Raw genomic sequence first — 17,665 nt, forward strand, 5'->3', positions numbered from 1 at the left:
GCTCGGAACTTCTCACTCCACAGGACGAGCGGGAGAGCTGCTTTTAAAAAAAAAAAAAAGGCTTTGTCGCTGGCAGTCCTGTCCCGACCCAGATGCGAATGAGGGATGGAACATGTGACACATCCAGACTGTTAAAGATAAAACTTGCATTTCTCCAGCGCCTTTCACCACCTCAGGACGTCCCAAAGTGCTTTGCAGCCAATGACGTACTTTTTGAAGTGTAGTCACTGTTGTAACGTAGGGAACGCGGCAGCCAATTTGCGCACAGCAAGCTCCCACAGACAGCAATGAGATAATGACCCAGATCATCTGTTTTAGTGAGGTAGGTTGAAGGGTAAATAGTGGCCCAGGACACCGGGGAGAACTCCCCTGCTCTGCTTCGAAAGAGTGCCGTGGGGTCTTTTACATCCACCTGAGATGTGTAGCGTCTCATCGGAGAGAAGGCCCCTCCGACAGTGCCGTGCTCCCTCAGTACTGCACTGGGAATGTCAGCTTGGATTATGGGCTCAGGTCTATGGAGTGGGACTGGAACCCACAACTCAGCGGTGAGAGTGTTACCCACTGAGCCACAGCTGACACTTTTAAATGACACTATTTTACCCCCTCCTCTCTCTGTTTAGGGGCACCTGGTCTAATCTCCTCCCTCTTCCTACCGAACGCATTATAGATGTGGAGACACTATCTGTTATGTTTAATTATTGCACCAGATTTGCATGTGGCTGTTGGGTTGATTGCTGTCTATACTATCACCTCTAGCTCACTCTCTAGACTCCCACATCAAGATCTCCCCCTGCTCTACTTCAAACAGTCCCGCGGGATCTTTTACACCCGCCTGGAGAGGCAGACAGGGCCTCGGTTTCACGTTTCATCCAAAAGACGGCAACTCCGACAGTGCAGCACTCCCTCAGTACTGCACTGGAGTGTCAGCCTAGATTGTGTACTCAAGTCTCATGGAGTAGGGCTTGAACCCCATGGATGGATTCATAAGAATTAGGAGCAGGAGTAGGCCATTCGGCCCCTCGAGCCTGCTCCGCCATTCATTAAGATCATGGCTGATCTTAGACCTCAACTCCACTTTCCTGCCCGATCCCCATATCCCTTGATTCCCCTAGAGTCCAAAAATCTATCGATCTTTGTCTTGAATATACTCATCGACTGACCATAGAGAATTCCAAAGATTCACTGCCCTCTGAGTGAGGAAATTTCTCCTCATCTCAGTCCTGAATGGCCGACTCCTTATTCTGAGACTGTGATCCCTCGTTCTAGACTCTGCAGCCAGGGGAAACATCCTAACATCCTCCCAGCATCTACCCTGTCAAAGCCCTCTAAGAATTTTATACGTTTCAATGAGATCACCTCTCATTCAGAGGCGAGAGTGGCTACCAACTGAGCCACAGCTGACACATCAAGACAGGGGGCACAGCACAGAGAAGCAAAGAGAACGTGGGGTGTGGGGCAACTCACAAGGTGACAATAAAGCCAAGTTTTATTTTCCAGCCTCTAACTGTTATTTCTTTTCTCTCCCTGTCTCATTTTCCAGGATTCTCAGTTACAATTCCCTACGGTGTATCCCTGCCTCTGCGTTCCAGGGTCTCCGCTCTCTCCGGCTCCTGTAAGTCTCGACTGGAAAACAGTTATCCATCTTCCCGCACTCAATCACTGGTTAGGCCTCAGCTGGAGTACTGTGTCCAATTTTGGTCACCAAACTTTAGTTAGGACGTCAAGGCCTTAGAGAGGGTGCAGAGGAAATTTACCAGAATGGTACCGGGGATGTACCAGTTATGTGGAGAGAGTGGAGAAGCTGGGATTGTTCTCCTTAGAGCAGAGAAGGATAAGGGGAGATTTAACAGAGGTGTTCAAAATTATGAGTGGTTTTGATGGAGTAAATAAGGAGAAACTGTTTCCAGTAGCAAGAGGGTGGGTAACCAGAGGACACAGAGTGAAGGTGATTGGCAAACAAACCAGGGCGGAGATGAGGAGAATGTTTTTTACGCAGCGAGTTGTTGTGATCTGGAATGTGCTGCCTGAAAGGGCGGTGGAAGCAGATTCAATAGTAACTTTCAAAAGAGAAGAGTCCCGTTAATCGCTGTGGGTCAGTTGTAATCCCGTGTGTGGCAAGTCCATTTGGATTCATGGTTTGAGCTTGAGAAGAAGAAGGGTTGACTAGTTGACGTGAAGCTTGTGTTTCAATAGCCCGTCGATTGTAGGAAGAAGGCTGACACCTCAGGAGGACTTGTCTTCTGATAAGTGATCCCTTTCGCCCCGCTCCTCTCAAACTCTCTATCAAAGCCTTCTGGTTTCTCTGACGACCAGAGATCCTCCGAACTTTCCCCTCTTATTCCTCCTGAGCTGAAACCCCCCCCCCCCCCCACCTCGTCCTTCCTGCATACTCACCGTGTTGCAGTCAAGGCTCCTCGTGCTCTCTCTTGCCCTACCTTGGTGTTTCCCCGAACCTGAAAACTGTGGAATTCCTCACCTCCCTCAGTCTTCAACTTCCTCAGGCCTTTACAACCCCAAGCTTGGGGGAGTCACCCAATCACCTCCAGTTCTCCCCGACTCTCTTCAACCTCTGCGGTGTCTTCTCCTGTGGTTCTTGGCCCTCCACTCAGCTCTTTCAGTAAATGAGTTACACCCAGCGCTAAAGTAACACTGATTGGAAAGTCCAGGACTATCAGCGTTTAAAAAAAATTAATTCGTGGCATGTGGGCATCGCTGCCGAGGCCAGCATTTATTGCCCATCCCTAACTGCCCTTGAGAAGGTGCTGGTGAACCTTCTTCTTGAACCGCTGCAGTCCATGTGGTGAAGGTACTCCCACAGTGCTGTTAGGGAGAGAGTTCCAGGATTTTGACCCAGCGACGATGAAGGAACGTCAATCATTTCCAAGTCAGGATGGTGCGTGTGTGATTTGGAGGGAAACTTGGAGGTGGTGGTGTTCCCATGCGCCTGCTGTCCTTGTCCTTCTAGGTGGTAGAGGTCGCGGGTTTGGGAGGTGCTGTCGAAGAAGCCTTGGCGAGTTGCTGCAGTGCATCTTGTAGATGGTACACACGGCAGCCACGGTACACCAGTGGTGGAGGGAGTGAATGTTTAAGGTAATGTTTAAGGTGGTGGATGGGGTGCCAATCAAGTGGGCTGCTTTGTCCTGGATGATGTTGAGCTTCTTGAGTGTTGTTGGAGCTGCACTCATCCAGGCAAGTGGCGAGTATTCCATCACTCCTGACTTGTGCCTTGTAGATGGTGGAAAGGCTTTGGGGAGTCAGGAGGTGAGACACTCGCCGCAGAATGCCCAGCCTCTGACCTGCTCTTGTTGCCACAGTATTTATGTGGATGGCCCAGTTAAGTTTCTGGTCAATGGTGACCCCCAGGATGTTGATGGTGGGGGATTCGGCGATGGTAATGCCGTTGAATGTCAAGGGGCAGTGATTAGACTCTCTTGTTCCAAAGGAGCGTGTTTTCACAAACCCTTTTACGACATCCCTACAAACAGTGAGAAGAACAGTTTTTTCCCAAAAGCTGTTAATGACCAGGTGTGGCTTATAAACATCTGGAGTATCACAACTCAGGAAAGATGTATTGACCTTGGAGGGGGTACAGCACAGATTCACCAGAATTATTAAGGAGGTTAAAGGGTTAAATTACGAGGGCCGGTTGCATAAACTTGGCTTTAGAAGATTGAGGGGTGATCTGATCGAGGTGTTTAAAATGTTAAAAGCATTTGTTAGGGTAGATACGGAGAAACTATTTCCTCTGGTGGGGAGAGTCCAGAACAAGGGGGTGTACCTTAAAATTAGAGCCAGGCCGTTCAGGGGTGATGTCAGGAAGCACTTCTTCACACAAAGGGTGGTGGAAATCTGGATCTCTCTCCAAAAGGCTGTGGATCCTTGGGGTCAATTGAAGCTTTCAAGACTGAGATTGACAGAGTTTTGTTGGATTGGCAGGATAGGCACACCAACGTCAGTGTTCTTGCTCAGGCCAACATCCCCAGCGTCGAAGCTCTGACCACGCTCAATCAGCTCCGATGGACGGGTCACATTGTCCGCATGCCCGATACGAGACTCCCAAAACAAGCGCTCTACTCGGAGCTCCGGCACGGCAAGAGAGCCCCAGGTGGGCAGAGGAAACGCTTCAAGGATACCCTCAAAGCCTCCTTGAAAAAGTGCAACATCCCCACCGACACCTGGGAATCCCTGGCCCAAGACCGCACAAAGTGGAGGAGAAGCATCCGGGAAGGCGCCGAACACCTCGAGTCTCTTCGCCGGGAGCAAGCGGAAGCCAAGCACAGGCAGCGCAAGGAGCGCATGTCAACCCAAGCACCCCACCCACCCGCCCCTTCAACCACCGTCTGCCCTACCTGTGACAGGGACTGTAGGTCACCTGTCCTATATCTCCTCATGTGGCTCGGTGTCAAATCTTGTTTGATAACGCTCCTGTGAAGCACCTTGGGATGTTTTACTATGTTAAAGGCGCTATATAAATACAAGTTGTTGTCACTCGAAGGAGAGGGGACGAGGGAAGCGAAAGTGTGGGACTCACAGGAATTTTTCGGTGCAGAAGGACAGCAGCCTGTGAGGGTGTTAGTGGCTTAGTGCTCAGAGTAACCACGTCCCAGCAACAGCTCGCACCTTAGTGGGGGGGGGGGAGGAAACTAGGAAAGTAAAAATAAATAAACGCATGAAGGAATTCGAGCTGCGAGTCATGAAGGAGCTGTGTGCAGCTTCCGTGCCTGACTACCAACCAGAGCTGCCGGTATCTGAGTGTCAGCACGGCCTGCTGTGATGGGGAGGGGAGGTGGTGAGATATCGGTGATGGTACTAATTGCCTGTCTAAAACACAATCTCCCTCATGTAGTGTTTACTGACTTTGAGTGACCGGGAGGATGGGCAGTGACAGCAGGTCAGAGCCTGAGGGGGGAATGGCAGTACAGTGTACTCTTTCCCTGGAACGCTGCAAGGGAGTGTCTCCGAATTGGCGGTGTTTTACCCTGGAGGTGTTTTTTTTGTATCATTCTAACTTCTAGCTCACTACCATTGCAAGTAGCGTTTATTCCCCGTTTCCTCCCCTCCTCTCCTGACTCCTGCTGGAGTACGGTTACAGAGGGGCCCGAACCCCCTTTCCGTCCCTTGCCCGAGTGGCCAGTCTTCATGTCCAAGCCTGGGCGGTGAGTCCAGCTCAGCTATTTGAACATGGAGGGCATCACTGCTGAGGCCGATCCTAGTCTCCCCTGATGCCCCCCCCCCCCTCACCACACACGTTTTCCAGCGTAGAGATCGGGAGCTGGTCCACGGTAATGAGGCCAAATGGAAGACCCCGGCTGAGATCAGTCAACTCAACACAGACCGGGGCGAACCTGGGAGCTTCCGCTCAGTACCACACGGGGTGCGGCATTCACCCACTGACACAAAGGGCCTGTTTGTGAGGAGCTTTAGATGTGATGAGGGGTTACTGGATTACATTCCACTCCAATGCCCCTCCTTTATCCCTATTTCCTTAGTCTGTCTCTCTCTGCCTCCTACATTAGTCTCTCGCTCTGTGCTATTTGTCAGTTTCTCCTCGTCTCTGTCTCTCTCCCTCTCTCTATCTCTGTTTCTGTCTATCTCTCTGTCTCCATCTCTCTATCTCTGTCTCTCTCCCTGACTCTATCTCTGTCTCTCTCTATCTCTGTTTCTGTCTATCTCTCTGTCTCCATCTCTCTATCTCTCTCCCTCTGTCTCTCTCCCTGACTCTATCTCTGTCTCTCTCCCTCTCTCTATCTCTGTTTCTGTCTATCTCTCTGTCTCCATCTCTCTATCTCTCTCCCTCTGTCTCTCTCCCTGACTCTATCTCTGTCTCTCTCCCTCTCTCTATCTCTGTTTCTGTCTATCTCTCTGTCTCCATCTCTCTATCTCTGTCTCTCTCCCTCTGTCTCTCTCCCTGACTCTATCTCTGTCAAATTCAAATTCAATTCAAATCGCTTTATTGGCATGACAAGGTACATCTTATGTTGCCAAAGCATCGAAAAACATTTATGGTTGAACACATAAACGCAGATCTATCCATACAGTGTATAAACAGATATATCCCTGAGTGTATAAATATACATTCATATAATTTGTATATACTCTTTTCTTAGATTTAATGGTTGTCCCTCTGTTTATGGCAAGCTGTAACATAGTGTGCCGCTAGGGTTACACAATTTCTCTGTTCCCCTAGTAGGTATGGGAGTTTTTGGTCATCAAATTTCTGAATTCAGGGCATATTTTTGTGAACTTTGGGTAGAAATTCTCCCTTATGCCCTGATATTTTCCACAAGCTGTGAGGAAGTGCATCTCTGTCTCCACCACTCCCTGACTGCAGTGAGAGCATATCCTGTCCTCTCTTGGCAGCCGGGTCTGCCTGTGTCTGCCTTTTTCGATGGCCTCTGTCTCTCTCCCTCTCTCTATCTCTGTCTCTCTCCCTGACTCTATCTCTGTCTCTCTCCCTCTCTCTATCTCTGTTTCTGTCTATCTCACTCTCTCTCTCTCTCACCTTGTCTCTCTCTCGCTCTCTTTCTGTCTCTCTGTCACTTTCTCTGTCTCTTCCTTGTTTCTGTTCTTCTCTCTCTCTCTCTCTCCCAGTCTTTATCTGTCTTTCTCTCTCCTGTTTCTCTATCTCTGTTTTTTTCTTCTCTGTCTCTCTCTCTATGTCTTTCACCTCTCTCTCTCGTCTCTAACCTTTACTTTCTCTGTTTCTCTCTGTTTTACTCTCCCTTTCTCTGTTGCTATCCTGTCTCTGTCCCTCTCTCCTCTGTTTATCTGTCCTTCTCTCCTGTGCATGTCTCTTTTTAGTTCCTTCAGTCCATTAATCCCATTCCCTTTCCTCTCTCTCTTGCTCTCTCTTCCTATCATTACTCTATCCGTCTCTCTTTTGCTTCCTCCTCTGTCTGCCTGTCTCTCTGCTGTGTATGTCTCTCTGCCTGTCACTCTTTTTTCTCCCCGTACTATCACTTTCTCTCTCTCTGCCTGCGTCTCTGCCTCTCCTTATTCTCTCTCTCTCTCCAATCTCTCTGCGTCTCTCAGTCCTTCACTATCTCCTGATAAACATCACTTCCAATGCTTCTTTCCTTGTGTCACGGAGGGACATAACACAGGATTTAATATTTCTACTTCAAAAAACAAAAATCTTTGTGAAGAATGTGAGTGCTTTGTTTTTCCCTGCCTTGCTTTGTTTTCACACCTTTTCGCCGACGCTCCCTTGCACATGCTGGTACTGCTGCTGTCCTGGGAACAGTTTCAACAGTCCGGCTCCTAATTCAGTAACAAACTGGCGGATTATTTAACAGGCCAGAGCTTTCATTAACGCCCAGGAACAGGGTCACCTGACAACCTGCTGAGTGCTCCTAGCAGAAGAGAGTTTACTAATTACAGCCCCAGTCTCTCACTGAATGAGGTGATGGCTAAGAAAAGATTGAAGCACAGAGCCTGTTAATGTGACATTTGAAGGTGGATGCAGAATATCCATATTATAAAAAGGATACAGAGACACCGGAGAAGGTGCAAAAAAATATTTGCAAGGATGAGAACTGAGAGGGTACAACTATCAGGAAAGGCTCTTTTCTCTAGAAAGGAGAAGACTGAGAGGCAATGTTCCCTCGAATTTTTTTCTGGCCAGCGCAACCCCTTTAACGGGTCGCGTGGGCCATTCAAAATTCCGCGCATGCGCGGTTTCTCTATTTAAAAACCATCTCACCGGCTGCGCGGGAGCTGCAGAGCGCGGCTGCGCAGCTTTAAGGGAACATTGCTGAGGGGTGACCTAATACTGGCCTTTAAAATGATGAAGGGGTTCGATAGGGTAGACGTAGAGAAGATGTTTCCACTTGTGGGGAGTCCAGAACTAGGGACCATCAATATAAGACAGTCACTAATAAATCCAATAGGGAATTCAGGAGAAACTTCTTTACCCAAAGAGTAGTGAGAATGTGGAACTCACTACCACAGGGAGTGGTTGAAGCGAATAGTATAGATGCATTTAAGGGGAGGCTAGATAAGCACATGAGTGAGAAAAGAATAGGATAGGCTGATGGGATGAGATGAAGGGTGGGAAGGGGCTCATAGGGGGCATAAACAGCCGATACCAGTTGGGTGACACTTGGGGCCACTTCAATTGGCCTCAGTGGCGCTGAAATAGGCGAGGGAAAATTAACCAGGGTTCCTGCTCCCGATCTTCTCCAGTAACCCCTCCCCACTAGAATGTGTCTGTCTGTCTGTCTGTCTGTGTGTGTCTGTCTGTGTGTGTGTCTGTCTGTGTGTGTGTCTGTCTGTGTCCCTGTGTCTGAGTGTGTGTGTCTGTCTGTATGAGTGTGTGTCTCTCTGTCTCTCTGTCTGTGTGTGAGTGTCTGTGTGTAACTGTAGCTACTAGGGCCATAGAAAGAAATTCAATCAAACCAATATGTTTATACAACATATGTTTATGGTCCAATTTTAAAGGGGGTGCAGGTACAGAGAGTCCTGGGGTGCACATACTCAAATCTTTGATGGTTGCAGGACAAGTTGAGAAGGCTGCTAAAGAAGCATATGGGATCCTGGGCTTTATTAATAGAAACATAGGCCGAGACTCCAGGGCAATCCTGGGGGGTTGGCAACTGTACTTATCGGGACGCTGTTGGCTCCCGTTTCCCAGGGAATGTTCTGCTTGCGATAAGATACTTACACACAGCCTCAAGTGCCTGGGGGCTGAGGGATCAACTCAGTGACACACCTCCTGGTCAGTGGGTGTGTGAGGAGCTAGAGTTAGGACAACAACTTGCATTTATATAGTGCCTTTAATGTAGTAAAATGTCCCAAGGCGCTTCGATAGCACCTCCCAAACCCGCGACCTCTTCCACCTAGAAGGACAAGGACAGCAGACACATGGGAACACCACCACCTCCAAGTCACACACCATCCTGACTTGGAAATATATCGGCCGTTCCTTCATCGTCGGTGGGTCAAAATCCTGGCACTCCCTCCCTAACAGCACCGTGGGAGTACCCTCACCACACGGACTGCAGCGGTTCAAGAAGGCGGCTCACCACCACCTTCTCAAGGGCAATTAGGGATGGGCAATAAATGCTGGCCTTGCCAGCGACGCCCACATCCCGTGAATGAATTTAAAAAAAGGAGCGTAAATCGGACAAAATGTGATACTGAGCCACGTGAGGTATTTGGATAGGTGACCAAAAGCTTGGTCAAAGATGCAGGTTTTAAGGAGAGTCTTAAAGAAGGAGAGAGAGGCGGACAAGTTTAGGGTTGGAATTCCAGAGCTTAGGGCCCAGGCAGCTGAAAGCACAGCCGTCAATTGTGGAGCGACTGAAATCGGGGGAGGCGCAAGAGGCGAGAATTGGAGGCACGCAGAGATCATGAAGGGCTTTTGCAAGACCCCATGGAGCGAGGGGACAGGAACTTAAAAAATGACGCTCTGTAGAAACGGTGACTTGCAAATTTCCGTGTCCCAGCCCATGGAAATATTCACTCAGTAGGTCCTGAACAAAAACAGATCACTTACAGCTAACGGATCACATTTCTTAAATATTTCTGTCTCCAGCCGATCATTTGACTTATCTAATGAGCCAAATGTTGATCAGAATGGATCATCTGGGAACTTTATACTTGGATCTGAAATGCTCCCCATTGGGAGTGAATGGGAAGTGATTTAATCCTTTGGAATTCTACGCAATGGGAGTGAATGGGAAGGGGTTTGGTCCATTGGGATTCTGTACAATGGGAGTGAATGGGAAGGGGTTTGTCCATTGGGATTCTATAGAATGGGAGTGACTGGGAAGGGGTTGGGTCCATTGGGATTCTATAGAATGGGAGTGACTGGGAAGGGGTTTGTCCATTGGGATTATGTACAATGGGAGTGACTGGGAAGTGGTTTAGTCCATTGGGATTATGTACAATGGGAATGAATGGGAAGGGGTTTAGTCCATTGGGATTATGTACAATGGGAGTGAATGGGAAGGGGTTGGGTCCATTCGGATTCTATAGAATGGGAGTGACTGGGAAGTGGTTTGGTCCATTTGGATTCTATAGAATGGGAGTGAATGGGAAGGGGTTTAGTCCATTGGGATTCTGTACAATGGGAGTGAATGGGAAGGGGTTGGGTCCATTGGAATTCAATAGAATGGGAAGGGGTTTAGTCCGTTGGGATTCTGTACAATGTGAGTGAATGGGAAGGGGTTTGGTCCATTGGGATTCTGTACAATGGTAGTGAATGGGAAGGGGTTTGGGTCCATTGGGATTCTGTACAATGGGAGTGAATGGGAAGGGGTTTAGTCCATTGGGATTCTGTACAATGGGAGTGAATGGGAAGGGGTTTAGTCCATTGGGATTCTGTACAATGGGAGTGAATGGGAAGGGGTTTAGTCCGTTGGGATTCTGTACAATGGGAGTGAATGGGAAGGGGTTTGGTCCATTGGGATTCTGTACAATGGGAGTGAATGGGAAGTGGTTTGGTCCATTGGGATTCTGTACAATGGGAGTGAATGGGAAGTGGTTTGGTCCATTGGGATTCTGTACAATGGGAGTGAATGGGAAGGGGTTTAGTCCATTGGGATTCTGTACAATGGGAGTGAATGGGAAGTGGTTTAGTCCATTGGGATTCTGTACAATGGGAGTGAATGGGAAGGGGTTTAGTCCATTGGGATTCTGTACAATGGGAGTGAATGGGAAGTGGTTTGGTCCATTGGGATTCTGTACAATGGGAGTGAATGGGAAGGGGTTTAGTCCATTGGGATTCTGTACAATGGGAGTGAATGGGAAGTGGTTTGGTCCATTGGGATTCTGTACAATGGGAGTGAATGGGAAGGGGTTTAGTCCATTGGGATTCTGTACAATGGGAGTGAATGGGAAGGGGTTTAGTCCATTGGGATTCTGTACAATGGGAGTGAATGGGAAGGGGTTTAGTCCATTGGGATTCTATACAATGGGAGTCAATGGGAAGTGGTTTGGTCCATTGGGATTCTATACAATGGGAGTGAATGGGAAGTGGTTTGGTCCATTGGGATTCTGTACAATGGGAGTGAATGGGAAGGGGTTTAGTCCATTGGGATTCTGTACAATGGGAGTGAATGGGAAGTGGTTTGGTCCATTGGGATTCTGTACAATGGGAGTGAATGGGAAGGGGTTTAGTCCATTGGGATTCTGTACAATGGGAGTGAATGGGAAGGGGTTTAGTCCATTGGGATTCTGTACAATGGGAGTGAATGGGAAGGGGTTTAGTCCATTGGGATTCTGTACAATGGGAGTGAATGGGAAGTGGTTTGGTCCATTGGGATTCTATACAATGGGAGTGAATGGGAAGTGGTTTGGTCCATTGGGATTCTGTACAATGGGAGTGAATGGGAAGGGGTTTAGTCCATTGGGATTCTGTACAATGGGAGTGAATGGGAAGTGGTTTGGTCCATTGGGATTCTGTACAATGGGAGTGAATGGGAAGGGGTTTAGTCCATTGGGATTCTGTACAATGGGAGTGAATGGGAAGGGGTTTAGTCCATTGGGATTCTGTACAATGGGAGTGAATGGGAAGGGGTTTAGTCCATTGGGATTCTGTACAATGGGAGTGAATGGGAAGGGGTTTAGTCCATTGGGATTCTGTACAATGGGAGTGAATGGGAAGGGGTTTGGTCCATTGGGATTCTGTACAATGGGAGTGAATGGGAAGTGGTTTGGTCCATTGGGATTCTGTACAATGGGAGTGAATGGGAAGGGGTTTAGTCCATTGGGATTCTGTACAATGGGAGTGAATGGGAAGTGGTTTAGTCCATTGGGATTCTGTACAATGGGAGTGAATGGGAAGGGGTTTAGTCCATTGGGATTCTGTACAATGGGAGTGAATGGGAAGTGGTTTAGTCCATTGGGATTCTATACAATGGGAGTGAATGGGAAGGGGTTTAGTCCATTGGGATTCTGTACAATGGGAGTGAATGGGAAGTGGTTTAGTCCATTGGGATTCTGTACAATGGGAGTGAATGGGAAGGGGTTTAGTCCATTGGGATTCTGTACAATGGGAGTGAATGGGAAGGGGTTTGGTCCATTGGGATTCTGTACAATGGGAGTGAATGGGAAGGGGTTTAGTCCATTGGGATTCTGTACAATGGGAGTGAATGGGAAGTGTTTTGGTCCATTGGGATTCTGTACAATGGGAGTGAATGGGAAGGGGTTTAGTCCATTGGGATTCTGTACAATGGGAGTGAATGGGAAGGGGTTTAGTCCATTGGGATTCTGTACAATGGGAGTGAATGGGAAGGGGTTTAGTCCATTGGGATTCTATACAATGGGAGTGAATGGGAAGTGGTTTGGTCCATTGGGATTCTATACAATGGGAGTGAATGGGAAGTGGTTTGGTCCATTGGGACTCTGTACAATGGGAGTGAATGGGAAGGGGTTTAGTCCATTGGGATTCTGTACAATGGGAGTGAATGGGAAGGGGTTTAGTCCATTGGGATTCTGTACAATGGGAGTGAATGGGAAGGGGTTTAGTCCATTGGGATTCTGTACAATGGGAGTGAATGGGAAGGGGTTTGGTCCATTTGGATTCTGTACAATGGGAGTGAATGGGAAGGGGTTTAGTCCATTGGGATTCTATACAATGGGAGTGAATGGGAAGTGGTTTAGTCCATTGGGATTCTGTACAATGGGAGTGAATGGGAAGGGGTTTAGTCCATTGGGATTCTGTACAATGGGAGTGAATGGGAAGTGGTTTAGTCCATTGGGATTCTGTACAATGGGAGTGAATGGGAAGGGGTTTAGTCCATTGGGATTCTGTACAATGGGAGTGAATGGGAAGGGGTTTAGTCCATTGGGATTCTATACAATGGGAGTGAATGGGAAGTGGTTTAGTCCATTGGGATTCTGTACAATGGTAGTGAATGGGAAGGGGTTTAGTCCATTGGGATTCTGTACAATGGGAGTGAATGGGAAGTGGTTTGGTCCATTGGGATTCTGTACAATGGGAGTGAATGGGAAGTGTTTTGGTCCATTGGGATTCTGTACAATGGGAGTGAATGGGAAGGGGTTTAGTCCATTGGGATTCTGTACAATGGGAGTGAATGGGAAGGGGTTTAGTCCATTGGGATTCTGTACAATGGGAGTGAATGGGAAGGGGTTTAGTCCATTGGGATTCTGTACAATGGGAGTGAATGGGAAGGGGTTTAGTCCATTGGGATTCTGTACAATGGGAGTGAATGGGAAGGGGTTTAGTCCATTGGTATTCTGTACAATGGGAGTGAATGGGAAGGGGTTTAGTCCATTGGGATTCTGTACAATGGGAGTGAATGGGAAGGGGTTTAGTCCATTGGGATTCTGTACAATGGGAGTGAATGGGAAGGGGTTTGGTCCATTGGGATTCTATACAATGGGAGTGAATGGGAAGGGGTTTAGTCCATTGGGATTCTGTACAATGGGAGTGAATGGGAAGGGGTTTAGTCCATTGGGATTCTGTACAATGGGAGTGAATGGGAAGGGGTTTAGTCCATTGGGATTCTGTACAATGGGAGTGAATGGGAAGGGGTTTGGTCCATTGGGATTCTGTACAATGGGAGTGAATGGGAAGGGGTTTAGTCCATTGGGATTCTATACAATGGGAGTGAATGGGAAGTGGTTTAGTCCATTGGGATTATGTACAATGGGAGTGAATGGGAAGGGGTTTAGTCCATTGGGATTCTGTACAATGGGAGTGAATGGGAAGTGGTTTAGTCCATTGGGATTCTGTACAATGGGAGTGAATGGGATGGGGTTTAGTCCATTGGGATTCTGTACAATGGGAGTGAATGGGAAGGGGTTTAGTCCATTGGGATTCTGTACAATGGGAGTGAATGGGAAGGGGTTTAGTCCATTGGGATTCTATACAATGGGAGTGAATGGGAAGTGGTTTAGTCCATTGGGATTCTGTACAATGGGAGTGAATGGGAAGGGGTTTAGTCCATTGGGATTCTGTACAATGGGAGTGAATGGGAAGTGGTTTAGTCCATTGGGATTCTGTACAATGGGAGTGAATGGGAAGTGTTTTGGTCCATTGGGATTCTGTACAATGGGAGTGAATGGGAAGGGGTTTAGTCCATTGGGATTCTGTACAATGGGAGTGAATGGGAAGGGGTTTAGTCCATTGGGATTCTGTACAATGGGAGTGAATGGGAAGGGGTTTAGTCCATTGGGATTCTGTACAATGGGAGTGAATGGGAAGGGGTTTAGTCCATTGGGATTCTGTACAATGGGAGTGAATGGGAAGGGGTTTAGTCCATTGGGATTCTGTGCAATGGGAGTGAATGGGAAGGGGTTTAGTCCATTGGGATTCTATGCTGAAATTACAGTCATATTTGTATCATCTGGACTTCCAAAAGCTCAGTAAACTTTCCGATGTGCTTGATCTCAGTGGTTGACTACTCAACGGGGTCATTGATTAACCCCGTGAGCTTACCTCTCCCTTTTCCCACACAGGTCACTGCACGGGAATGACATCTCCACTCTTCCCAAAGGAATCTTTGGTGACGTGGCTTCTCTGTCTCACCTGTAAGTAGAGGAAGTGTTCGTCGCACATTATATTAAACATGCGGAGTTGTCTCCCTGAAGCTTCTTTCCATTTATCCAATGAATACCGGACCAAGACAGACCAGGAGTTCCCAGTCTTGATCTCCAATCTGTGCCACTAACTGATCTCACCAAGGCCAGCTACAGAGGCACTGAAGGTGGTCTCGGTTCTCCTGGGTGAGGGAGAGGGCAGTCGGTGCTGGTTCCTCCCACTGCTGACGACTTGTTGAACCCTGCGAGGAATACGTGGGCGTCGGGCGAAGGCAGAACCAGACTCGAATGTGAACCTCCGCTCAGTTGACGCCAGTAGTAGTTCAGGCCGTAAATGGATTCCAGAAACACATCAACAAGAAAGAACTTGCATTTCCACAGCGCCTTTCACGACCTCAGGACGTCCCAAAGCACTTAACAACCAATGAAATACTTTTTGACGTGTAGTCACTGTTGTAATGTAGGAATCGCGGAAGGCAATTTGCACACAGCAAGATCCCACAAATGTGATAATGACCAGATAATCTGTTTTTTAATGACGTTTTGTTTAGGGATAAATATTAGCCGGGAAGAACTCCCCTGCTCTTCTTCAAAGTAGTGTTATAGGATCTTTTACGTCCACCTGAGAGGTCAGACAGGGCCTCGGTTTAACATCTCATCTGAAAGACGGCACCTCCAACAGTGCAGCGCTCCCTCAGTACTGCACTGGAGTGTCAGCCTGGATTCTGTGCTCAAGTCTCTGGACGGGCTCGAACCCACGACCTTCTAACTTGAAGGCGAGAGTGCTACCCACTTCAAAAGTACTTCATTGGCAGTAAAGCGCTTCAAGACATCCTGAGGTTGTGAAAGGCGCTGTAGAAATCCAAGTCTTTCTAACCTCCACAGAGATTGTTCCCCTATATACTCAAGAAAGAATTTGCATTGATATAACGTTTTATTTTAGCTCCCCCAAAACACTTCACATACAATGGATTACTTTTTGAAGCTCAGTGACTGAATGGACAGCCATCTTACACAGTTAGATCCCACAAACAAGCGATGAGAAAAATGTTCATCTGTTTTTGACGGTGTTAGTTGAAGCAGGAAGACACTTGGAAGAATTCCCCATCTCCTCTTCAAATAGTGCCGTGGGATCTTTAACATCCGCCAGAATAGGGCAGCGATTTAACACCTCATTTGAGTGAGGACATCTCCAACAGTGCGGCACTCCCTCAGTACTGCCCCTCCAACAGCGCTGTGCTCTCTCGGTACTGCCCCCTCCGAAAGTGCAGCGCTCCCTCAGTACTGCCTCTCCAACAGTGCAGCACTCCCTCAGTATTGCCCCACCAACAGTGCAGCACTCCCTCAGTACTGCCCCTCCGACACTGCGGCGCTTCCTCAGTATTGCCCCACCAACAGTGCAGCACTCCCTGAGTACTGTCCCACCGACAATGCAGCGCTTCCTCAGTACTGCCCCTTCGACAGTGCAGCGGAGGCTCCCTCAGTACTGCCCCTCCGACAGTGCGGCGCTCCCTCAGTACTGCCCCTCCGACAGTGCAGCGCTCCCTCAGTACTGCCCCTCCGACACTGCGGCGCTTCCTCAGTACTGCCCCTCCGACAGTGCAGCGCTCCCTCAGTACTGCCCCTCCGACACTGCGGCGCTTCCTCAGTACTGCCCCTCCGACAGTGCAGCGCTCCCTCATACTGATCCTCTGACAGTGCAGCGCTCCCTCAGTACTGACTCTCCGACAGTGCAGCGCTCCCTCAGTACTGACCCTCCGACAGTGCAGCACTCCCTCAGTACTGCCCCTCCGACAGTGCAGCGCTCCCTCAGCACTGACTCTCTGACAGTGCAGCGCTCCCTCAGTACTGACCCTCCGACAGTGCAGCACTCCCTCAGTACTGGCCCTCCGACAGTGCGGCGCTCCCTCAGTACTGCCCCTCCGACAGTGCAGCACTCCCTCAGTACTGCCCCTCTGACAGTGCAGTGCCCCCTCAGTACTGCCCCTCCGACAGTGCAGCACTCCCTCAGTACTGACCCTCCGACAGTGCGGCGCTCCCTCAGTACTGACCCTCTGACAGTGCGGCGCTCCCTCAGTACTGACCCTCCGACAGTGCGGCGCTCCCTCAGTACTGCACTGGGAGTGTCAGCCTGGATTTTGTGCTCAAGTCTCTGGAGTGGGACTTGAGCCTACAACCTTCTGACTCAGAGAGTGAGAGAGAGTGCTACCCACTGAGCGTCAGCTGGCACTGATAGGATAGAATGTGCTGTAACTAATACAAATGGGGAAATGTAAAATGGAGTAAAACTCTTCCTGTATCTTTCTCTCAGTGCCATCGGAGCCAACCCACTCTACTGCGACTGCGATCTCCGCTGGCTTTCGGACTGGGTTAAAACTGGGTACAAAGAGCCTGGCATCGCCCGCTGTGCTGGACCAGGAGACATGGAGGGCAAGCTCCTCTTGACCACCCCGGGCAAGAAGTTCGAGTGCCAGGGTAAGAAGCTGGCTTTTCTCTCTCAGCGCTGCCCCCTAACACCCTCATCTCTACAGGGAGCCCCTGACTCTGTGCTTTGATACACCACCGCAGATACTAGCTGCACAGAGCCTCAGCCGGCTATTCAACAGTGGCGGGTCTCGCAGCCTGTCCACCCACGCGCTTTGCATCAGGGGTCAGCAGACAGCGATCGGTACCGGACCAGGCAGCAAATTTCCCCACTGAGCAACAACATCTCACACCGCTCCACAGACTCCAGATTCAGAACCGCTCCACAGACTCCAGATTCAGCTCTGCTCCACAGACTCCAGATTCAGCTCCGCTCCACAGACTCCAGATTCAGCTCCGCTCCACAGACTCCAGATTCAGCTCCACTCCACACAGACTCCAGATTCAGCTCCGCTCCACACAGACTCCAGATTCAGCTCCACTCCACACAGACTCCAGATTCAGAACTGCTCCACAGACTCCAGATTCAGCTCTGCTCCACAGACTCCAGATTCAGCTCCGCTCCACAGACTCCAGATTCAGCTCCGCTCCACAGACTCCAGATTCAGCTCCACTCCACACAGACTCCAGATTCAGCTCCGCTCCACACAGACTCCAGATTCAGCTCCGCTCCACACAGACTCCAGATTCAGCTCCGCTCCACACAGACTCCAGATTCAGCTCCGCTCCACAC

General features: G+C 49.1%; 1 protein-coding gene across 2 annotated transcripts in view; it reads left to right on the top strand.

Moving 5' to 3' along the window:
- Positions 1-17,665, top strand: part of slit1a (slit homolog 1a (Drosophila)) — a 328,910-nt gene that overhangs the window by 263,920 nt on the left and 47,325 nt on the right. For both annotated transcript variants that reach the window (XM_085994232.1, XM_085994233.1), the window contains exons 24-26: positions 1,541-1,612; positions 14,428-14,499; positions 16,820-16,983. In XM_085994232.1, the coding sequence (XP_085850358.1) occupies positions 1,541-1,612; positions 14,428-14,499; positions 16,820-16,983 (308 nt within the window). The remainder of the gene's footprint in view (positions 1-1,540; positions 1,613-14,427; positions 14,500-16,819; positions 16,984-17,665) is intronic.

The sequence above is a fragment of the Somniosus microcephalus genome, chromosome 8, assembly GCF_052327205.1.
Source record: "Somniosus microcephalus isolate GS21.2 chromosome 8, FLI_Smic_1.0, whole genome shotgun sequence".
NCBI classification, from domain to species: Eukaryota; Metazoa; Chordata; class Chondrichthyes; order Squaliformes; family Somniosidae; genus Somniosus; species Somniosus microcephalus.